The 24,816-nt window shown below is 40.6% G+C and overlaps 1 protein-coding gene across 1 annotated transcript in view; it reads left to right on the top strand.

The window, feature by feature from the left end:
* The window catches only part of COL19A1 (collagen type XIX alpha 1 chain), a 349,797-nt gene that overhangs the window by 193,062 nt on the left and 131,919 nt on the right, over positions 1–24,816 (top strand). The window contains exon 14 of the mRNA XM_027093224.1: positions 3,845–3,898. Within this exon, the coding sequence (XP_026949025.1) occupies positions 3,845–3,898 (54 nt within the window). The remainder of the gene's footprint in view (positions 1–3,844; positions 3,899–24,816) is intronic.

Below are 24,816 nucleotides of genomic sequence, written 5' to 3'. Positions count from 1 at the left end.
CTAGAGAATTTTTAATTTCATTTATTGTGTTTTTCATCACTGTTTGTTTGCTGTTTTGTTCTTCTAGGTCCTTGTTAAACGTTTCTTGTATTTTCTCCATTCTATTTCCAAGATTTTGCATCATCTTTACTATCATTATTCTGAATTCTTTTTCAGGTAGACTGCCTATTTCCTCTTCCTTTGTTAGGTCTGGTTTTTACCTTACATTTTTTTTTTTTTTTTTTTACCTTACTTCTTCATCTGCTGTGTGTTTCTCTGTCTTCTCATTTTTGCCTAGCTTACTGTGTTTGGGGTCTCCTTTTCAACAGGCTGCAGGTTCCTTGTTCCCGTTGTTTTTGGTGTCTGCCCCCAGTGGCTAAGGTTGTTTCAGTGGGTTGTGTAGGCTTCCTGGTGGAGGGGACTAGTGCCTGTGTTCTGGTGGATGAAGCTGGATCTTGTCTTTCTCGTGGGCAGGTCCACATCTGGTGGTGTGTTTTGGGGTGTCTGTGGCCTTATTATGATTTTAGACAGCCTCTCTGCTAAAGGGTGGGGTGTGTTCCTGTCTTGTTAGTTGTTTGGCTTAGGGTGTCCAGCACTGTAGCGAGCTGGTCATTGAGTGGAGCAGGGTCTTGGCATTGAGATGGAGATATCTGGGAGATTTTCACTGTTTGATATTACGTGGAGCTGGGAGGTCTCTTGTGGACCAGTGTCCTGAAGTTGGCTCTCTGACCTCAGAGGCACAGGCCTGACACCTGGCTGGAGTACCAAGAGCCTGTCATCCACACGGCTTAGAATAAAAGAGAGGAAAAAAAGAAAGAGAGAAAGAAGAAGATAAAATAAAATAAAGTTATTAAAATAAAAAATAATTATTAAAAAAAATTTCAAGTAATTAAAAAAAAAAGAAAGAAGAGTGCAACCAAACCAAAAAACAAATCCACCAATGATAACAAGCACTAAAAAAAGAAAAGAAAACAAAAAAGGACAGACAGAACCCTAGGACAAATGGTAAAAGCAAAGCTATACAGACAAAATCACACACAGAAGCATACACATACACACTCACAAAAAGAGAAAAAGGGAAATATATATATCTTTGCTTCCAAAGTCCATCTCCTCAATTTGGGATGATTTGTTGTCTATTCAGGTATTCCACAGATGCAGGTACATCAAGTTGATTGTGGAGATTTAGTCCGCTGTTCCTGAGGCTGCTGGGAGAGATTTCCCTTTCTCTTCTTTGTTCGCACAGCTCCCGGGGCTCAGCTTTGGATTTGCAGCCCCGCCTCTGCGTGTAGGTCGCTGGAGGGCGTCTGTTTTTCGCTCAGACAGGACGGGGTTAAAGAGCCACTGATTCGGGGAGGGAGGGGCGCGGAGTGCGGGGCGAGCCTGCGGCGTCAGAGGCGGCGTGACATTGCACCAGCCTGAGGTGCCTGTGCGTTCTCCCGGGGAAGTTGTCCCTGGATCCCAGGACCCTGGCAGTGGCGGGCTGCACAGGCTCCCAGGAGGGGATGTGTGGAAAGTGACCTGTGCTCGCACACAGGCTTCTTGGTGGCGGCAGCAGCAGCCTTAGCGTCTCCCGCCCGTCTCTGGGGTCCGCGCTTTTAGCCGCGGCTCGCGCCCGTCTCTGGAGCTCCTTTAAGCAGCGCTCTTAATCCCCTCTCCTCGCGCACCGGGAAACAAAGAGGGAAGAAAAAGCCTCTTGCCTCTTCGGCAGGTCCAGACTTTTCCCGGACCCCCTCCCTGCAAGCCGTGGCTCACTAACCCCCTTCAGGCTGTGTTCACACCGCCAACCCCAGTCCTCTCCCTGCGCTCCGACCAAAGCCCGAGCCTCAGCTCCCAGCCCCGCCCGCCCTGGCGGGTGAGCAGACAAGCCTCTCGGGCTGGTGAGTGCCGGTCAGCCCCGATCCTCTGTGCGGGAATCTCCTCGCTTTGCCCTCCACACCCCTGTTGCTGCGCTCTCCTCCGTGGCTCCGAAGCTTCCCCCTCCACCACCCACAGTCTCCGCCCTCGAAGGGACTCTTAGTGTGTGGAAACCTTTCCTCCTTCACGGCTCCCTCCCACTGGTGCAGGTCCCGTCCCTACCCTTTTGTCTCTGTTTTTTCTTTTTTCTTGTCCCTACCCAGGTACGTGGGGGGTTTCTTGCCTTTGGGGAGGTCTGAGGTCTTCTGCCAGCGTTCAGTAGGTGTTCTGTAGGAGTTGTTCCACGTGTAGATGTATTTCTGATGTATCTGTGGGGAGGAGGGTGATCTCCATGTCTTACTCTTCCGCCATCTTGAACCATACATATTTTTAAAACCCTTTGAACAGTACTGGCTTACCAAAACCTTTTTTTTTTTTCTTTTTTTTTACAGTGAATTGATTTCCCATTATGATTTTTTTTTCACTCAGACATTAACAGGCACCTAGAGTTGAATAAGACACTGATTCTACCTGTTATCCTTAGAACCTGGTGAATCATTACCTGAATAATCTTTTAAGTAGACTTATGATAAGTACTTTAAAGAACAAGTATAAGGCACCCTACGACTGATGAAACAAGGCATTCATCTCTTCATGTGGACAACCAGAGGAGGTCAGGCTGGGTTTTCGGGTTTGGCTGTGCTGTGTAGGATGGAGGGGTCCACCATGTCTAGTGTCACGAAGGAGGCTCTCATAGATGATCAAGCAAGAAGGGTGATGGAGCAGAAGGTTGAAGGGAGATAATAAATGTATCCAAATCTCTTGTGGAGCTACAGCAGTTGGACTTGGTGACTGGATGTGAAAGAGAAGTGAGAGAGGCAGGTATGGAGGACGAGTTATAGATTCCTGGCAGGAGCCCTAGCAGGATGGTGCGTGGGTTTACAGAGTTGGGGGGTGCTGGAAGAGGACCCAGTTTTGGTGGGAGGGTCCTAGATGTGGTGTCAGTGTGCTAAATTCAAATGCTGGTGAGAGAGCGGAGTGGGCGTGTTAGGCAGGCAGTTGGATGTGTGGACCTGCAACTCAGAGATAAACTGAGTTATAAATCTTGGCATCATTGGCCTGGAGAATCCAAAGCCCATGGTATATGAGACCATGGTGGGAGAGTGTAGACTGGGAAGAAAACGGGCCTAAACACTCACACTGAAAGGTTGAATAGGGAAGGAGGAAGCAGCAGGGGAGACTAAGACGCTTTCAGAGAGGTAACAACTAGCAATCAATGCCAGAGACTTTAAAATCAGCCGTGTCATCATTTTGCTTTTCATGCTGAGTGAGAATTCCTGTGTAATAGTAACTGTCTGTGAGAACCAGGGGATTGACTTTCGGATTCGTGCACCTGGGATTTCCTGGGCCTCCTGTATAACTGAAAAAAAACAAAGGTTATTTTTTCTACCACTTGACAATGTTATGAGAAAGTATTAAATAATGTCTATGATGCTAAAAATTAAATGTTAGGAGTAGGTGAATGTTGAAGCCAACGTCGTAACTAGGTGTTCTCTCAGTGGATAGTCACAGAGCCACTCTCAACCAAAAATGCCGTTGCATTTATAGAGTTTAAGTATATGAAGCAGCATTTTTTTCTGCCTGCAAATATTGTTACCATTTATTGATGGCAGTTTGATAAAACATGGTTCCAGTCATATGGGAGTCGCCACTGGGGGTGAACACTGCACCTCCCACGTGGTTAGGAATCACCTTTCTTTTCTTTTCTGGTGTTAACTCCAAAGATAAACCAGTCAAAGGACAATCCAGCATTATTGATGTATTAGGTGGGCTAGGCTAGGCTTGGAAGAGTTCGAATCACTTTAAAAGTTGTCTATAATCAATAAAATAGGTATTAATTTTCACAACGTTCTTTGCAAGGCAGGTATACTTGAAACAATCTATTAATAGGTGTTGTTTTTCCTCCTAGGGCTCCCTGGGGATCCAAGGCCCCCAAGGTCCACCTGGGAAAGAGGGTCAGAGGGTAAGTAGACACAGAACAACTGGCAGGCATTACTAACTCAGGGGTTACTTGTTTCTGAACACTTATAAAAATAAAATCAAAATCCAGCAAGCAGATGGGCTTGAGGAAAATATCAACTACCTGAAAGCCGAAATTTGAGATTTTGACAGCGCTTTTACAATCCAGAAAATTCTATATATTTTCCAGATTGTGGAATGTGGAAATATAATTTGGGTGAAATGAATTAACCATAATTTGATCTGGAGCACGTTGGTCCTCTTTTGGGGTTTTTGAGTTAAGCTCATCTTTGCAGAGTTAAGTTTGATGGGTTCTATTTGTGGAGTTCTAGCCTGTTCATGAATCCTGTAAAGACTGTGGATATTAACTACATTCCTTAGCCAAATTAAATTGTTGACATTAGTGACTCTTTATAGTTACTCTCCTGCCTTTGAGATAAAGTATGTAATATGTGGATACATTGTACTTGCCTGGGAGTATAGCAATCACCTTCCAGGGCAGTTAGGCTTAGTGGCTCCCCCTAAAAGGAACCCCTGCAGTGACAGATAATTGGTCAGCTCTGCATGAACACTTTCTGCAAGGGGGCACCCCATTCTTGTCGCTAATTGTTATTAACTGTTTTCAAATCATGTTGAAGTCTCCAGACATTTTATGTGTGCTTTCTTATAGGAGTAGTATTTTGAACTTCTGTTACCTTACGGATGAGAGTTGTGTAACTCACAGAGCATAGATGACTTGCCTGAAGTCATAGAACTACTAAAAAGTCGAGCCAGAACTTGAATTTGGGGCTTCTGGCTTTGGATACCATGTTCTCTTTTACTGTCTCAGTCTATTAACCCCAAATCTCTTTTCAGTCATTTAAATTTATTATTCCCAGTTCTGCCCACTGGACTAGATGATGTCTAAGTTTTCTCAGTTAGAACATTTCTGTGTCCAGTTTTTATTCCCAGTGGCTATTTCAGTGAACATAAAAGGGCTTAATAAGTTTTGATGGCTAAGAAAATAAAAGGGAAAATGTTGTGAATAATAGCTAACATTTATCAGCTGCCTACAATGTGCTAAATGATTCATATTTCATTTATTTCTCACAATAGCTCTGTGAAGTAAGTTCTACTGTAGCCCTCACAGAGAAAACTGAGTTCGAACACTTTGCTAGAAAGTGGACTCTGCTGGTATTTTAAAATTATTTACAAAGTAGTCACATTTGGGTTCTAGTCTCAACACCTGTGTGTACAATTGTAGTTTCCCCTTTTAGCTCTCCAGCCCCTCTCTATCCAAGAGTTCATTAATCCACATGATCAATGTTTTAAATAGCCTTGGGGAAACATAGACGATTACTTCCCTAGATCTATGGTTTTGAGGCTGCCTTAAGCGTTTTCACCCACTGGGGGCAGAGGACTAGATGAAATGATCATGTGAAGTTCATTTCCAAGCTTCTTATTCTATTTTCTCACAGTAATGACCAAGATGTCTGTTGTATCTAGGACCATGTTTCTGAATTAATTTCGGTCTGCAGCATCCAGGGAACATTTTCCTTCTAGTAACTACCCCTTCCTGGAAACTGAGTGATAAATTATACTCCCTAGTGAATATCCAAAATACATAAGGAACTCATGCAACTCAATAGCAAAAAAAACCCAATAACCCCATTTAAAAATGGGCAAAGGACCTGAATAGACACTTCTCAAAAGAAGACATACACATGGACAACAGGTATATGAAAAGGCAGCTAATGATCAAGGAAATGCAAATCAAAACCACAGTGAGCCGTCACCTCAAACCAGCTAGAATGGCTAGTATCAGAAAGACAAGAGATAAGAAATGTTAGCCAGGGTGTGGGGAATAGGGAACCCTCGTGCACTGTTGGTGGGAATGTAAACTGGTACAGCCAGTGTGGAAAAGAGTATGGAGGTTCCTCCAGAAAAGTAAAAATAGAACTACCTTACGACCCAGCACTCCCACTTCTGGGTGTATATCTAAAGGGATGAAGTCAGTATTTCGAAGAGATATGCATACTCCCATGATATGGAAACAAACTAAAGGTCTATTGACAGATGAATGGATAAAGAAAATGTGATTACACACACACACACACACACACACACACACACACACACACACACACACAGTGGAATATTATTCAGCCTTAATAAAGAAGTAGGTCTTGCCACTTGCGATAACATGGAGGAACCTGGAGGACTTTATGCTACATGAAAGAAGCCAGACACAGAAAGACAAATACGCCTTTGCATGTGGAATCTGAGAATGTAAAATCCATAGAAACAGAGAGTAGACTGGTGGTCACTGGGGGCTGAGGGGAGAAGGGGGTAAGAGAAGATGTCAGTCAAGGGATACGAATTTTAGTTATACAAGATGGATAAGTTCTGGGGACTTAATGTACAGCAATGAGACTGTAGTTAATATTATGTCGTATACTTGAAATTGGCTAAAAGGGTAGATCTTAAGTGTTTTCACGACAAAAAACAGTAACTGTGAGGGGATGGATATGTTAATTAGCTTGATTGTGGTGATTTTCAAAATGCATAAGTATATCACATCAAGTTGTATACCTTAAATATATAAAATTTTAATTGTCAACAATAACTCAGTAAAGTACAACGATAAATAGGTTTTTAATTTCAACTCCAATAAAAAACCCTAGGTGGTTTGAGATGGAAATTATGGAGTGAGGTGGGCGAAGCTAGACAGTATGTCTGAATTCTTCCCCCTGTGGCAGAGCTTTTTTTTATTTTTAATTTTGTGTGGTAAGAACATTTAACATGGATCATCTCTCTTAACGAATTTTAAGCATACAAGGAAATTGTACTTCTGACTTGTACTGACATGTGGTCAATTCAAGGTGCCTCCTCCTTTATTTTAATGAAAACTTCTTCCCAGTCAGATCTTCATCCATCCTGCGATTGTGCAGTTGCCTTTCTTTATCACAGAGTAAGAATTGACCCTTGTGATTGTTAAATTTCATCTTCTGGATTTTAGTTTCTAATACCATTCTATTGTGTTTTTTTCCAGTGATATAGCTCCCAGATTTACATCACCTTAAATTTTGATAAGCCTACCCGTTGAGTCTTCATTCATATCACTAATAAATCCTGAGCAGAACAGGGCCTGAAAACTCTAACAACAGCAAAGCTGCCATCTTGTCTACCATTGATATTCATGTGACATGATACAAGTCATGTACAAATACATTCGGACTCTCCCTCCTTCCAACCCACATTTCTTAATTTGGCTTGTAAGATAATTATGAGAGTCTTTGTCAGACTAGCTGAAATAAAAAATATTCAGATGAGGCTCTTTGAAAATAGTAATGCTTCAAATTGAAATTGTACCCTAGCGAAGCTTACATTTCAGAAGAAGGTGAGTTAAAGAATAAATTAAACTTATGTAGTCTTCATGACAGTTTTGGAGGAACGTATTCAAATTGTAAAGTTCAACCACTATATTATGCAAATTTACTCCATTTATAAATATGTATAGTTCAGATAATTTTATATTACTTTTACTGTAACTTATCAACAAGTAACAGTGTCAGAAACTAAGGAATGTAATAGAATTTTGTAGATAATGTAAGGCAAGGTTTATCAATATTACTGCTCTTTCACAAATGCCATATTTATAGAGGAGAGCATTTAGATCAGGTATTATTGATATTATACACATTTACAAATGATTATTTCCAAATGTACTCAGGGATTTATTCTGCTTTTTCAGCTACTTAAAAGTGAAGCAGATTAAAGAAAAAAGCATTCTTACATATTTACATTTAGACCCATCTTAGTGCCACCATTTCTTCTCTGCTCAAGAGTTAGGCAGCACTCACCTCTTTTGGACATGCAAATGTACATGCATATGCATGTGTGTGTGTGCATACACACAGACAGACACACACACACTGAAAGCTAAGACCTGTCATTTTTCACTTCACTGAACTTTGCAATAGAAAACAACAGAAAAATCTAGGAATTTAAAATTCTTTTCTATTGACCCATTGTCAAGAAAACTCATATTTTGATTACATGTGTCTGATCAGGAATGAATTGACTATCGCTAAGTTTATTGAAATGAAATATAAAATATGTGCAAGTTTATGCACCTTACTCCTAGGCATAATGTGTTTAAGGAAAGTAGAAGAAATCATTGATTTATTGGTTTTCCTCAATGATTAGAGACTAGCCTGTATTCTACTAATATCTCTCAATTATGGTGAGTTTCAAACATACTTGTCACATGTAAGCATACCAAACATTATAGAAAATGTTAATAATACTACTAATAATACCACTGTTATTTTATTAAGGCTTAAATAAATATGATAAACATAAAAATTTTTTCTCTTTAACCCTTTGGGAAGAGTTTTCTATAAGCACGATAAAAACATTATTTTTTACCAAGTACCACACCAAAATTCTGTTTGAAATTTTCATTAGTTGACTTTCTTCTCTTTATTGTCTTGTAAGCTACTAAATTTTAGATAAGTGTTCATTTAATAAAACATAGTAGTAGTATGATTCTTGTACTGAAAAGCTGCTGTTAACCATAACAGTGTTTGGTGGTGATATATATCTGAGATTTGTGGCCTTTTTTTTTTTTCTTAACCTCCTTATTTGAATCTCTTATACGCCATTGCTTTTTCCGTTTGTTATCTTTTTGAAGTCCTACAAGTGAAACTTTTGACTGGCATATTTTGGGATCTCACATCCTTTATAGATTAACACAATTTTAAAAATTCAGCTAATGTTGAATATTGACCCTGAGCTGCAGGTGAGAGTGTGTCAGGGAGCAGTAAGGGAAAGCAGAATGGGGACCACCTGCCTGGACACCAAGGGGCTGTCCAGCCCATGGTGGCAGAGAAAGACCAGCAGGGGGACCGGGATACTGCAGGGCCAGGAAGTCAACAGAAGGGCGTTTCAAGATGCATGGAGGGTTCAACAGCATTAAAATTTGGAAAAAATTTGGGGGAGAGATACTGGATAAAACGAGAGGTGGCTGGAATTGGTACCAACAGAGAGAGAAGTTTTAGTTGAATAAATAAATGGGAGAGCATTAGAAACAAAAATTGCAAGAAAAGATGTGAGGGAATTAGGGGGTGAATTGTGAGGAAGGAGAGGCAGCAGTGGGGAATCGGGGAAAAAGAGAAGGACGGGAATTGGATGTGAGCCCAAGAAGGTGTCTTGATGAAAAGTGGAATATTTCAGACGGCTGAGCACGTTCGTGGAAGTTTACATGAGACATCTCAAAAGAACTGGCATTTATAAAAATCCCCTCTAAGATGTAGATTCCTTATAGGATTTCCTAATATTCCTAATACCCAAAACATAAAAAATAAGTATCATTTTAATGTAACCTTGGATTTCTCCTTTATAGTCACATTAAAGTGCATGTCTGAACAATCTCAGGGCCTTTTGTTAAAGTCCCTCTGGGTCTCTGAAAGAACATTTATTGGTGAATCAGCTAGTGACTGCCCCGACCAGAAGTTTGTTCGGCTGGACCAAGATGACACCACACTCTTGCATTCTTTGTTGCTGGATCCTCATTTTGATCCTGAATAGAAATTTTATGTTTTAAACGCCTTACAAGCCACCCCGTGTCTTCTATTTTAATTAATTTTTATTGGCGTACAGTTGCTTTACAATGTTGTGTTAGTTTCTACTGTACAGCAAAATGAATCAGCTATACGTATACATACATCCCCTCCGTTTTGGATTTCCTTCCCATTTAGGTCACCACAGTGCGTTAAGTAGAGTTCCCTGTGCTATACAGTATGTTCTCATTAGTTATCTGTTTTATACATAGTATCAATAGTGTATATGTGTCAATCCCAATCTCCCAATTCCTCCCACCTCCCCATTGGTATCCGTACATTTTTTCTCTATGTCTGTGTCTTTATTTCTGCTTTGCAAATAACGTCATGTATACCATTTTTCTAGATACCACATATATGCCTTTAAATACAATACTTGTCTTTCTCTTTCTGACTTACTTCACTCTGTATGACACTCTCTAGGTCCGTCCACGTCTCTACAAATGATGCAATTTCATTCCTTTTAATGGTTGAGTAATATTCCATTGTATATATGTGCCACATCTTCTTCATCCATTCCTCTGTTGAATATTTAGGTTGTGTCCATGTACTGGCTATTGTAAATAGTGCTGCTATGTCAGTTTAGCTTCTCTGCCTGTGCTTGTCCTTTTTTTTTTTCATTTTTATTCCTTCCAGGAAGCCATCCATTTAATTTCCTCCTTTTAACATTTTTGTGCAGATTCTACTTTTTTTACTCTCCCTTGAAGTGCTTGCTCCAAGCCACCCTGAACCCTGCATCTGGGGTCAGGGTTCCTTGTGTCCTAAACAGCATGGAGAACTCACCCTACTTAGCGTGTGTCCCATCAGGGTGTGTCCTTCCGCACCAGCCCAGACTTGATGGCAAAGGAACTGAGTCATATTTCCTTCACGAGGGGGGAGTCTGATGGTCAGTCCTGCAAAGGCACAGAGGACAGGGCAGACCATGTGTCTGCTGGCTTCTTAGTGTGTAAGCAACATAGGGGATTATGTGGAGGCAATTCAGATCACCTGGGTTTAAACCCCAGCCTCACCACCTCTTAGCTCTGTGATCCTGGGCAAGTTCCTCAGCCTCTCTGCCGCTCTGTTTCCTCACTTAGAAGACAGAGATTCTAATAACCCCTACCTACCTGGAAGAGCTGTTGAAAGGAGTGTGCCAGGTAGGGGTTAGCTGTTGTTGTGATTCTCACCTGCGACCTGCGGATCTGAAGCTGTGTGCAGACGGGAAAGGAAGTATGTGAACTCAGAGTATTAGGACTTGATTAAAGAGAATGTCTAATTGGTCAAGAAAAACTACTGAAAGTAAAATGACTGCTTTAACTACCACTCCGTTGAACTCATTTTATTTAACTTTTTTTTTTTTTTTTTTTTGCGGTACGCGGGCCTCTCACTGCTGTGGCCTCTCCCGTTGCGGAGTACAGGCTCAGCGGCCATGGCTCACGGGCCCAGCCGCTCCGTGGCATGTGGGATCTTCCCAGACCGGGGCACGACCCTGTGTCCCCTGCATCGGCAGGCGGACTCTCAACCACTGTGCCACCAGGGAAGCCCCATTTTATTTAACTTTTACTTGAATTCCTACTTTATTTGGATGTCCATGCTCATGTTCTAATGCCCCAGAAGCTTTACGAAGCCCAATGTTTATCCAGTTTCACAATAAACAAGTATATTAACAAGTTTGGAAATGTCGAGTAGATTAAGTCGTTTTCCTTGAAGAAGCAGAGATGAGTGTCCTCATTGTGGAGTAGCTAAGACCTTAATGTTTGTTTTGTGAACAAATTTGTGCTGATCATGTATAAGTTCACTAAGGCATTCATGGAAAAACCACTTGTTCTTCTTTTGGCTTGTTTGTTTCTGAGCTGGCTTATATGCATTACCTAAGGCAACACAAGTAACATCAATTATGTTCTCATAATTAGTGAGTTATATCCATCTCCTCAGGAAAAAGGAAGTCAAAATCACTGCTTCTGTGAAATCAACGCACACCACAGGACTCATCCAAGTAAAATTTTCCTTAAGCTGAATTGTTTTTATGGGGCTTGACGTATTTTTCAAGTGAAATTATGCCATTATGGCCTGGCCATGACCCGTGGCAGCTTTAAATAGAACACACACAAACCCACTAAAGCAGGTCAGAACTGCCTCACAGTGTGGTCAACACAAGCGTCTCTTCTTGCTTAGGAGGGGGCTGACTTCAGAGCTGTAGAATGACCTCAGAGTTTCAATGAATGAGTTCGGGGCCTGGGGAAACCACTCTGATTTTCTGTAGTTGTAATTCCACTATTTTACATGTGCTTGAACATGGGAGAGGAGACTTATAAAGAATGGATAGTGATGAACTTTCAGTTTCAGGAAGTAGTTTGGTTAGTTGCACATTAAGGTGAGAGGAGAATATCAGATTGTCTTCTTATCTTTATGTGTTGAAACCGACAGTGCCCTTTAGAATGCATAGTGAGTGCATCCGTAATTCTGCTCAGCCCCCAAATCAATGCCTGGTATCCTTGTACCAAGGATTAGTATTGCTAAGAGAAAAAAGTCAACACATTATTTTAAATAATACATTTAACCCTGGTCCCATGTAGAACATAAATATGGAGGAAAAGCATCTTTTTTGCTTGGGATCCATGTATAAATATGTAAACACACATGTTGTAAAGAGCAACTTAGAGGTTTTGCGTCCTATAACTAGTGGTTTGTGTTTATTGCACGTCTTAAACTCCCTGGCATTCAGATGACATCTTTTCCCACTTACTTCCTGTGATATTTCCTGAGGATTTCTTTCTGGTTTTTCTTTTTCTTTTCTTTTTTTTTTTTTTTTTGCGGTACGCGGGCCTCTCACTGTTGTGGCCTCTCCCGTTGCGGAGTACAGGCTCCGGACGCGCAGGCTCAGCGGCCATGGCTCACGGGCCCAGCCGCTCCGCGGCATGTGGGATCTTCCCGGACCGGGACACGAACCCGCGTCCCCTGCATCGGCAGGCGGACTCTCAACCACTGCGCCACCAGGGAAGCCCCTGAGGATTTCTTCTTAAGGATTAGAGAGTTTCGGAGAGATACCATCCATCTTTGATGCCATCTGCCATTTAGATGGGGAACTGGGAAAGTGTGTACCCTGTTCAGGTCCAGAGAGCTATGCTGCTTTCCCCCAACTCCTTTCGTGAATGTGCAAAACCAACATGAGACTCAGAGGACAGAAATCATCAGATCTCCATACCTGACTCCTGTATGCAGAGTTCTGTACCTGACTTCGGGGAGCTGTTACTATCATTTCAGTACCTGATGCTGCCAGCTTTGCCTTTACTTGGCTTTCTTTCTAGAACCTCACTTATCATTTAGGATTATCTAGTTATTCACATTTTATATATAAGACTATTAAAAATAACACTTATAAAAGGTCAATGTTACATAATTGAGAAAACACTGAGTTAAATCAACCACTTAGTGAGAAAAGTATACTGTGGTATAATTTCTATGATATAATCATATGTTGGTATATTTTCTTATTGAAGTGTAGTTGATTTACAATATTATATCAGTTTCAGGTGTACGATATAGTGATTTGATATTTTTATAGATTGTACTCCATTTAAGTTATTACAAAATATGGCTATATTCCCCTGTGCTGTACAACATATCCTTGTTGCTTATTATTTTATACATTATAGTTTGTATCCCTTAATCCCCTACCCCAATCTTGTGGTCCCCCCATCCCTCTCCCCACTGGTAACCACTAGTTTGTTCTCTATACCTGTGAGTCTATTTCTGTTTTGTTATATTCATTCGTTTGTTTTATTTTTTAGATTCCACATATGAGTGGTAACATACAATATTTGTCTTTCTCTGTCCGACTTATTTCACTAAGCATAATAATCTCTAGGCCCATCTATGTTGCTGCAAATGGCAGAATTTCATTCATTTTTATTCTTTGGTAATTCCAGTGTATATATACATATCACACCTTCTTTATCTATTCATCTGTTATGGACACTTAGGTTGCTTCCATATCTCGGTTATTGTAGATAATGCTGCTATGAACATTGAGGTGCATGTATCTCTTCAAATTAGTGTTTTCATTTTCTTTGGATGTATACCCAGATGGAATTGTAGGATCATATGGTAGTTCTATTTTTGGTTTTTTGAGGAACCTCCATACTGTTTTCCACAGTGGCTGCACCAATTTACATTCCCACCAGCAGTGTACAAGGGCTCCCTTTTCTCCACATCCTCACCAACATTTATTATTTGTGATCTTTTAGATGATAGCTCTTCTCACAGGTGTGAAGTGATATTTATTTGATTTGCATTTCTCCAATGACTATAATGTTGAGCATCTTTTCATGTGCCTGTTGGCCATCCATATGCTTTGTTTAGAAAAATATCTATTCAGGTCTTCTGCCCATTTTTTAATTGAGTCGTTTGGATTTTTTTGATATTTAGTTGTATGAGCTGTATTTATATTTTGGATATTAACCCCTTATCAGTCATATCATTTGCAAATATTTTCTCCTGTTCAGTAGGTTGTCTTTTTGTTTTGTCAATGGTTTCATTTGATGTGCAAAAGCTTTTAAGTTTAATTAGGTCCAATTTGTTTATTTTTGCTTTTGTTTCCTTTGCCTTAGGAGATAGATCCAAAAAATATTGCTATAATTTATGTCAAAAGAGTATTCGGCTGTTCTCTTCCAGAAGTTTTATGCTCTCCAGGCTTACATTTAGGTCTTTAATACATTTTGAGCTTAATTTTGTGTATGGTATGAGAAAATGTTCTGATGTCATTCTTTTACATGTAGCTGTCCAGTTTTCCCAGCAACACTTATTGGAAAGACAGTCTTTTATCCATTGCATAGTCTTGCCTCCATTGTCATTGATTAATTGACCATAAGTGTGTGGGTTTATTTCTGGGCTTTATTCTGTTCCATTGTTCTATGTGTTTGTTTTTGTGCCAGTACCATACTGTTTTGATGACTGTAGCTTTATAGTAGGGTGTGAAGTCAGGGAGTGTGGTACCTCCAGCTTTGTTCTTTTTCCTCAAAATTGCTTTGTCAATTAGGAGTCTTTTGTGGGTCCATATAAATTTTAGGATTATTTGTTCTAGTTCTGTGAAAAATGTCACAGATATTTTGATAGGGATTACATTAAATCTGTAGATTGTTTTGGGTAGTATGGACATTTAAACAATATTAATTCTTCCAGTTAAAGAACGTGGAATATCTTTCCATTTCTTGGTATCTTTTTCTGTATCTATTGAAACCAACATGTGATTTTTATTCTTCAATTTGTTAATATGGTGTATCACATTGATTTGTGGGTATTGAACTATCCTTGCTCCCTTGGAATAAATCACACTTGAGCATAGTGTATAGTATTCATAGTGATTCTTTTTATATATTGTGGAATTGGTTTGCTAATATTTTGTTCAGGATTTTTGCGTCTATAGTCATCACAGATATTGGCATGTTATTTTCTTTTTTTGTAGTGTCTTTGTCTGGTTTTGATATCAGAGTGATGGTGGGCTCATAGAATGAATCTGGGAGTGTTCCCTCCTCTTCAGTTTTTTGCAAGAGTTGGAGAAAGATAGGTATTAGCTCTTCTTTGTATGTTTGGTAGAATTCCCATGTGAAGCCATCCAGTCCTGGACTTTTGTTTGCTGGGAGATTTTTTTATTACAAATTCAATCTCACTACTAGTGATCAATCTGTTCACATTGTCTATTTCTTCCTTATTCAGTCTTTGAAGTTTGTATGTTTCTAGAAATTTTTCCATTTCTTCTAGGTTGTCCAATTTGTTGGCACATAACTGTTTGTAGTATTCTCAAGATTTTTTGTGTCTCTATGATATCAGTTGTTATTTCTCTTCTTTTATTTCTTATTTCATTTATTTGAGTCTTCTCTCTTTCCTTTTGATGAGCCTAGTTAAAGTTTTATTAATTTTGATTATTTTAAAAGAAGAGAAACAGCTCTTGGTCTCTTAGATCTTTTCTATTGATTGTTGGTCTCTATTTTATTTATTTCCTGTTTGATCTTTATTATTTCCGTCCTTCTTCTGACTTTGGGAAGAAGTTTGTTCTTCTTTTTCTAATTCCTTTAGATGGTGGATTAGGTTGTTTATTTGAGACTTTTCTTATTTCTTGAGGTAAGCCTGTATTTCATCCCATAGATTTTGGAGTGTTGTGTTTCCATTTTCATTTGCCTTGAGGTATTTTCTGATTTCCTTTTTGATTTCTTCATTGACCCACTGGTTTTTCTTAGTAGCATGTTGTTTAGTCTCCACTTGTTTGTGTTTCTCCAATTTTTCTTCCTGTAATTGATTTCTAATTTCATATCATTGTGGTCACAAAAATATGTTTGTTGTAATTTCTGTCTTTTAAATGTATTTAGATTTGTTTTGTAGCCTAGCATGTGATCTATCCTAGAGAAGTTTCATGTGCACTTGAGAAGAATGCTTTTGGATGGAATGTCCTCTATATATCTGTAAATCCATTTGGTCTGTTGTGGACCATGGCTGCCTTATTGACTTTCTATTTGGATGATCTGTCCATTGATATAAGTAGCGTATTAAAGTCCTCTATTATTATTGTATTTTTGTCAGTGTCTCCCTTTATGTCAGTTAATATTTGCTCTATATATTTAAGTGCTCCTGTTTTGGTTGCCTATACATTAACAAGTGTGATATCCTCTTCTTGTATTGATCCCTTTATCATTATATAATATCCTGTTGTCTTTTATTATAGACTTCGCTTTAAAGCCTATTTTATCTGATATGAGTATTGCTATCCTCACTTGCTTGTCATTTCTATTTTCATGAAATATCTTTTTCCATCCCCTAATTTTCAGTCTGTATGTTCTTAGCTCTGAAGTAAGTCTCTTGTTAGCACCATATAGATGGGTCTTGTTTTCCATCTAACCAGCCACCTTATGACTTTACTGGATCATTTAGTGCATTGACATTTAAAGTGCCTATTGATAGGTATGTACTTATTGCCATTCTGTTATTTGTTTTCTCGTTGTTTTTGTAGTTCTCTCTGTTCTTTTCTTCTTCTTTTAGTTTTTTCTCTTGTGGTCTGATAATTTTCTTTAGTGGCATGCTTGTGTTCCTTTATTTCTAGTTTTTGTGTATCTATTGTAGGTCCCTTTGTTTGTTTGTTTGTTTGTTTCATGGGATTTTTAACAGTCTTTTCCTGGAGGAAAAGGGAGAGTAGAGATGGTCCTTCCCAAAGTTCAGTTGCTGTAGGCAGCGCCTTTCAGTGTTTTCCCCAGGGATTCCTCACCCTGGGTCTTCCCTGGAAGGCTGGAGGTCAAGGAGGGTAGAGAGGATGCTCCTTTAACTTAACTTAGCTGTGGGCAGCTCTTCCTAGCTGGTTTCAAAGGATTTCTCACCCAGGGTAGAGATGATGAGGGTTTCCCTTGCACCTTCCTCCCCATCCCGGTCTTTGTTAGGATATGAGGGTGGGACGGCAGGTGCTCTGGGAATCTGGGGTTTGCCTCCCCAGAGCTGCGGTGGGTACAAAGAGATGGTGGCAGGTGGGGGCCTTGGGCCTGGCACAGGATACAGGCTGCAGGCTGCAGGGCTCAGGGCATGGGTCTGTTGTAGGTTCTCTTTTTTTAAATTATAAGCTTTTTCCTTTATTAATTTATGTATCAACATTATTTAACATATGCCACAACATACCCAGTATTAACATGCTTGCAAAATGGACTTTTGGAGGCATGAAAAAAATGTAATGATAAGACTGTAGACACACTTCTGATTCGGACAGTTTGCATGCATATAGTTGTGCAATAAACTGCTAAAGGTTCATTTTACAAAAATTACCCTAATTACTATTTAAAGTATTTTTAAATATTGCCTATACTATATAATTCCATAGAATATCTTGAAATTATATGTTGTAGCTTCTTGATTTGTGGTCACCATGTGGTTCACATATGTTGACCTATCACTGAATCTACTTATTTTAAACTGATACACATTTAAGTTTAAACACATTCTAATGACATTTTTTACTCCTCTTTCCGATGTTTTGTGTTTTTTATGTCATATTTTACATCTTAGTGTCTATCCCTTCACTGTTTGTTAGCTGCAGTTGATTTTACAATTTTTGTCTTTTGGTCTTCATACTTGTTTATTTAAGTGGTTGATCCATAGCCTTTACCATATATTTGTCTTTACTAGTGAGATTTTTCCTTTCTTCTAAATTCTCACTTTTTGTTGTAGTCTTTTCTTTTCCACTTAGAGCAGACTCTTTAGCATTTCTTGTAGGGTCAGTTTAGTATTGATGAACTTTTTTAGTTTTTTTGCTCATCTGAGAAGTTCTCTATCTCTCATTTAATTCTGAATAATAACCTTGCTGGGTAGGGTATCCTAGATTGTAGGTTTTTCTGTTTCAGAACTTTAAATATATCATGAAACTCCCTTCTTGTCTGAAAAGTTTCTGCAGAAAAATCAACTGATAGCTTATGGTTGTTCCCTGTGACTCTTTGTTTCTTTCTTGTTGCCTTTAAAATTCTCTTTATCTTTAACTTTTGCCATTCTAATTATATGGCTTTGTGTGGGTCTCTGGATCCATCTTGTTAGGGCCTCTCTTTGCTTCCTGTGCCTAAAAATCTCTTTCCTTCTCCAGCTTTGGGAAGTTTTCAGATATTATGTCAGCAAATATATTTTGACCCCCTTTTCTCTCTCTCTTCTTCTGGGACCCCTATAATGTGAATATTAGTATGCTTGATATTGTCCCATAGCTCTCTTAAACTGTTCTTTTTAAAATTCTTGTTTCTTTTTGCTCTTCTATTTGGGTCATGTTCGTTATTCTGTCTTCTAGATCATTCATGTGCTCTTCCATATCACCTAATCTGCTGTTCATTCCTTCTAGTGTGTTTTTCATTTCAGCTATTGAATGATTTGCTTCTGTCTGATTCTTTATTATATTTTCTAGTTCCTTGTTAAAATTTTAACTGTGCTCACCCCTTATTTTCTCTAATTCAGTTAGCATTTTTACTACTAATTTTTTGAATTTTTTATCTGGTAAGTTTTTTATTTCTGTTTCATTATTTCTTTTTCTTAGGGGTCTTCTCTTCCTCGTTCAATTGAGACAAATTCCTCTATCTTCTCATTTTGCTTAAATTTGTCTGTCTCTATGAAATTAGATGAAACAGTTACCTATGGTGGTCTTGAAGGGATGCCCTTACGTGAGAGTGTCCCTATACAGCCTGCATGTACTTTGTGGCTTTGGCAGGATTGCTGGATTGCTGTGAACAGAAGTCACATCTTTCCTGAGGGCGTGCTGACAGCCATCAGATTGGTAGGAGGAGGCACTAGAGCTCGAGGGGCTGGAGCCGGAACCAGGTTTGAGCCTGTGCTTCCACTCTGCTCAGTGGCCATCACTGCCCCACAGGGGTGGGTCTGGTCTCAAGTTGCTGGAGCAGAAGCCCTGAGGTTTGGGTGTGAGTTGGCTCTGTTCTCTTCAAGTGTGTGCTCTCCCACCCCAGCACTGGAGTCCCCACCCCAGAGGGGAGCTGTTGTGCTGCAGCAAGAGCGCCTGGGGTGGGCACTCAGCATGGGTCGTGGTGGGGTCCGTGGTGAGCCCCCTGTGCTCAGAGACCCAGACTACTCCTGATGCCCTGCTGGTGCAGGTACTGATGATGGTGACCTCTGTCCTGCTCAGAGGTCGCTTCAGGTCTGAGCCACTTCTGTGCCTCACAGCCAAGCCCTCACACTGGTGTGGATCTGTGTCATGAAGCACGTGTGGCTGGAGCTTTCACTTGGCTCCGTCTGGACGTGCAAGCTGGGGCAGTCATAGGAAACTGGGCAGCCACCCGTGCATTTTCAATTCACCCTCTGCACCCTGCTTCGGGGGCAAGCAAGCGTGTACGCACTCCTCCTGAGCAGAGTCCAGGCTTCCCACTGCCCTCCTGTCAGTCCCACTGGCCCTCCAGCCAGCCAAGGGGACTTGTCTCCCCTTCGTGGGACACCAGGACTGGGGCAGTCGGTCTGCAGCTCTCACCACTCACTCCCCAGGGGAGGGTCTCCATCTGTGTCAGCCCTCCGGGCACGGATGCCGACCTGATCACTTCTCTTCCATTCCTAACCAATTCTGTGTGGCTCTTTCTCACAGCCTTGGTTGCACGGGAGTCTTTCTGCCAGTTTCCAGTTCGTTTTCAGTGAGAATTATTCCACACGTAGATGTATTTTTGATGTGTCTGTCGGGGGAAGTGAGTTCCATGTCTTCCTCCTCTGCCATCGTGATCTCCTCCCCAGTGAGAGTTTATTTTGCTTCTTACTCTCGTCATATGAGGTACCATTTCTACTAGGAATATAAAGCTTTCAAACATTGTTAAGTATCTGTGATATTATATATATTTGAATGATGTGCATTTGTCATCGGACGTTTTTCAGTTCTTTTTTTATGTGCTCTGGGGGCTATATGTTGTACATGTGTATAAATAAGTAAATATAAAGTCTTCCATCACATTAGTCCCTATCTCAGAGATTCAGTGAGGAATCAGCATAGACTGTAGAAATTGCCTAGTCTTCGTCCCTTTGTCATGTGATGCATTTCTCGGAGCAATAGTATATCATTCAGTACTTCACATATTAGCTTCTTGTGCTTGTCGTAACTGATGAGGCCCCGAACAGCATGTGATTTCTTATTAAGCAAGTGGCTTCACCATCAACTCCTTCACGTAATAAGGTGTGACAACATTTGGGAGATTTCTTAATAACGTTTTGGAGTTCTTGTCCGTTAGATGTTCTTCAAGATATAACATCAGAATTTCAGGGAACTTTGAAAAAGATTTTAAGGAATGACATTGGCCTGTTTTTTCTGAAAATTTGTGCTTCACCGTTTTCTCCTAGTATCCTGCCCCCCAGGTACTCCTGCCCACTCTAGCTGGGTGTCTCCAAAACTGCCTCAGATAGAGTTGCTGCAGCAATGGAGCAGGCAGGAAGAAGGAAAAGAGGCTAATATACATTAATGTCCAACAGATGTCTCCAAGGGAGTCGTTGTGTGGCCAGAAAAAGAATCCCCCACTTTTGCCTCACACTAGGACTGGTAGGAAAGATAAATCAGTGGAACAAGCTGTTGGGAGACAACTTGTAGCTCAGTCTAATTAGAATCAGGTAAAAAAGAGACACAGTAGAGATGTAACCCTGTCTTAGTGAGACCAGGCCACCCCTTAAAGTTAAATATCACAGCTGGTTAATGACAGTGAACCTGTGGTGAACTTCACTGTATGTAGGGAGTCTCTGCTGTGCCCTTGAAGCAGCAGACAGAGTGCCCTGGGGAGCCTGCAGCAAGAACGAGCTTGTAACCAGTGGTTTTGTTACAGTAATACACGCATAGATCATTAAGCCACAATGAGCTGAGGTTCTTATTCATTTAAATGAAGGGTCAGGGCTTCCCTGGTGGCGCAGTGGTTGGGAGTCCGCCTGCCGATGCAGGGGACACGGGCTCGTGCCCCGGGCCGGGAAGATCCCACATGCCGCAGAGCAGCTGTGCCCGTGAGCCATGGCCGCTGAGCCTGCGCTCCGCAACGGGAGAGGCCACAGCAGTGAGAGGCCCGCCTACCGCAAAAAATAATAATAATAATAATAAATAAGTAAAATAAAATAAATGAAGGGTCAAATGACACTATTTGTATTGTAGCAACATGGCTTTATAAGCTGTCTCTGTTATTTGGATTAGTAAAGAGTTCCAAATAGGATCCTGCTCTAAAAGTCTTATTTATTTATGCGATTACACCCAAGAGCTGGTCTCTGCTGTAGAAGAAGATCACCATCTCATGGGGACTTCTCCAAACTGGAGGCACTCAGAAACTGAGTCCCAGAGAGACTGGGAGCCACTTCAGATGAACGGGTCTGGGGGGCGGGCCCATTTCAGGGACATCAAACTGTCACATTTTAGAGCTGAAAGGAGGCTGTTGTGTCATTCCAGTCCACCAATTAAGGAAACTGAGGGTCAGAAATATTTAGCAGTTCTCCAAGTCTGGATGGCTATTATCCTCTTTAACTCTTCTGTGTAAGAAGCGCCCACTGTCTGTTTGGTGGCTTCATGCCAAAATCCAGATTTGCATGTTGAGAATTTAACCAAAGCCACTTTATTTCTCTAATTAAGGCCACGCGTAATGAGGGACAAATGTAGATAGGTATAGGTGGTCCTTTCGCAGTCTCCACACGTTGTCAAACCTGCACATTCTGCCCCTGAGTCCTGCTTACCTTGCAGCAGGAATGGGGAACCTGCACTGCCTGGTCAGTGAAGTCCGAGCTGCTCTTTTCCAGATTAATTTGTGACTGCAGGCAAATCACTCAAGATTCTAATCTGTTTTATCGCAGTTTAGCTCTCAGTTATATTATGGGATTAAGCCAGAGGCACTCTGAATGGACTCTGGCGACCAGTGTTCTCTGAAAGAGTCTTATAAGTATTACCTGCTCAGCCATAGAAACACTCAAAGAGAATGGAAAAGGGGGAGGCACTTTCTGCCAGGGTGGCGACATGCTAATGCTCCCGCATCAGTATCTTTCTTCAGAAGATCACACTGAACCCCTTAGCAGCTATTTGGTACGTTTACCATTGGAAACGTCAAGTACAAAGTAAACTATCCATTTGAGACACAGTGAATATCTATGTGGGTGGCGGCCAAAACCAAGAATTAATCACAAGTTATTAATCAATATGGGAAATACAAACTTACATGTTTTCAAAAATGCAAAACATTTGCAACATGAAACTTTTTTATGGCCTAATGACTTGAAAGTCAGCAAATTATGTTCCTAATAAATAATACAAGACCTCATCTTTGTAAAATTCCGTAGTATTTTCAGTTACCTTAGATGATAGTACAGAATTCTCAAAGTAAGGTTAACTTTATGACACTTTAGTTTTTTTCAATATGTTATATTTCAATTCTCAGGGGAGAGCAGAGATATAGCAAAATAAATGTGGTGTAACAGTCCTAAGAAAAGTTGGAAATTTTTCTTTTATGGGATATAAGTAGACTACACAGTACTCACTTCTAAATTTCTTGAAACAGTTGTATTCAGAGTAGCTCTTGAACTCTGCAGAAATAGCTTAGACCCTACTTTTCCTCATTTTCCTTTAAAAGCAGTAAACTTTTGACTGGATTTTTTCATGAATTGTTATAGATACATTTGACACTTTTAATATGTTCAGCACAAACATATACATACATGTATGTGTGTATATCTATGTAGGTGTTATCATTGTGCTTTTCAAATTCATAACTACATACAACATATGCTGGGACCACTGTACTGTGTTCTTTGTGACTTGTGGTTCTAAAATCACTAAACAGTGCACACCTTGAACAAGGATTGTTATTTGTATTTGTATCATCAGAGATGTTTACAGTGTGTCTATGAGATAATGAAAAAGAATATCTAAAAATATATTTAGTGCCTTGATTGTACATACAATTTGATATTGTAAACACATATCATTTATACACATTCAATAATAATGATAATATATTTTTATTCAATAGTAAGAGCGTCTTAATAAAATTAACCCTAGAAATATAATGAAAAGAGCTAAATACCATTGAAGAAAACGTTTACACTTTTCTGCCGTACTGAAGGCTGTCACTTCAACTCTCCATTGGCCATGTGTTTCTACAATGTTCCAAATTTTTTGCAGAAATATTTCAATAACATACATTTAAATTGTGTTTAAATTTAAATTAAACATTTCAATTGTGCACTTATTCAATTGTGTTCATAGTTTATCTTCAGAAGAATTTGAGGGTCTTATAAATCCAATCAAACCAAAATCTGTACACTAAGAGGAGAAGACAAGAGATAATTAATAAAAAGTAGGAAAAAGATGAAAATAAGGGGAAAGACCTATATTGAGGGAAGCAACTACATCTGAACAAAAACCTGAGAGATCTGAGAGTCTATTTATTTATTCAAGAAATGTCTGAGTGCCTATTTTGTGTTGAGGTACCATGGAAGGTGGCTTAGATCAGGTTTCCCCAAAAGCAGCGTCTAAGATGGGATTCCTGTGCATGTGATTTTCAGAAGAAATCTCTAAGAGAGTGAGGAAAGCAGGAAAAAGGAAGAGTGCAGGCAAAAATGTGGTTTCACAAGTCTAGTCTCAGCATTATCTCACGAGGCACTCCAGAGCACCACAGGATCTGTCCTATGCTGGGGTTGGGGGCCACGTTTTGATACCCACCAACCACACAAGGTGGGGAAATGTGCAGTAACTTCTCAGGTATCTCCAGGCAAGTTAGCTCCTATAGAGTGAAGCAAACCTCTAGGAAAGGCACTGGCAGAAGCCATTAGCAGCTGACACCCATGGCAGCTGGACACCAAGCCTGGCACCAACAGCACCTGCACCAGAGGTGAAATAAAAGACCATACTCATCACCAGTGCAGAATCCTCAAGGGCTTTCAAGCAGAAATGAAGACATGATGAAAACTTTGATAATAGTGACCTCACCATGAGAGTGAGAGAGGCAGCGACCTAGAGACAGAGAGAGAGTGTGTGTTTTATGTTGAAACGGATGATAGAACTATTCCTTTAGGCTGAGCTGAGGTGCCAGGCACCACCCTTTTGCACTAGGAACTCTGGTCTGAAACACCAGGTGCAAGGCCTCTAGGCTACACCTTAAGAGCAAATGAAACTAGATGAAGCACGAAGGAAAAGGGGCAAAAAAGGACATGCCTAATGTTTCATAAAGAACTGTCTTGGGATTGGCTAGAAAGATGGCAGAGTAGAAGGAAATGAGCTCACCCCTTCTTACAAAAACACCCAAATCACAACTAACCTCTAAACAACCATCGACAAAAAAACTCCACACTGGAACCAACCAAAACAGATACCCTACATCCAAAGACAAAGAAGAAGCCACAGTGAGACAGTAGGAGGGGCGCACCCCACAATAAAATCAAATCCCATACCCGCCAGTGGGCAACCCACAAACTGGAAAATAATTATACCACAGAAGTTCTCCCACAGGAGTGAAAGTTCTGAGTCCTACGTCAGGCTTCCCAGCCTGGGAGTCTAGCAATGGGAGGAGGAGCCCCCAGAGAGTCTGGCTTTGAAGGCCAGCTGGGTTTGATCGCAGGAATTCCACAGGATGGGGGAAACAGAAACTCTACTCTTGGAGGGTGCACACAAGGTCCTGTGGGTACCAGGACCCAGGGAAAAAAGCAGTGACCTTATAAGAGACCAGGACAGACTTAGTACTGGAGAGTCTCCTGCAGAGGGTGGGGGTGGCTGTGGCTCACTGTGGAGACAAAGACACTGGTGGTGGTAATTCTGGGGAGTACTCATTGGCGTGAGCCCTCCTGGAGGCCACCATTTCCTCCACAAGAAGTGGCCCCACCCTACAGCCTG

The sequence above is a fragment of the Aethalodelphis obliquidens genome, unplaced genomic scaffold, assembly GCF_003676395.1.
Source record: "Aethalodelphis obliquidens isolate GAN/ISIS:26980383/991018 unplaced genomic scaffold, ASM367639v1 scaffold3, whole genome shotgun sequence".
Taxonomy (NCBI): Eukaryota; Metazoa; Chordata; class Mammalia; order Artiodactyla; family Delphinidae; genus Aethalodelphis; species Aethalodelphis obliquidens.
The sequence above is the reverse complement of the archived record's forward strand: the minus strand, read 5'-3'. Positions and strand labels throughout refer to the sequence as shown.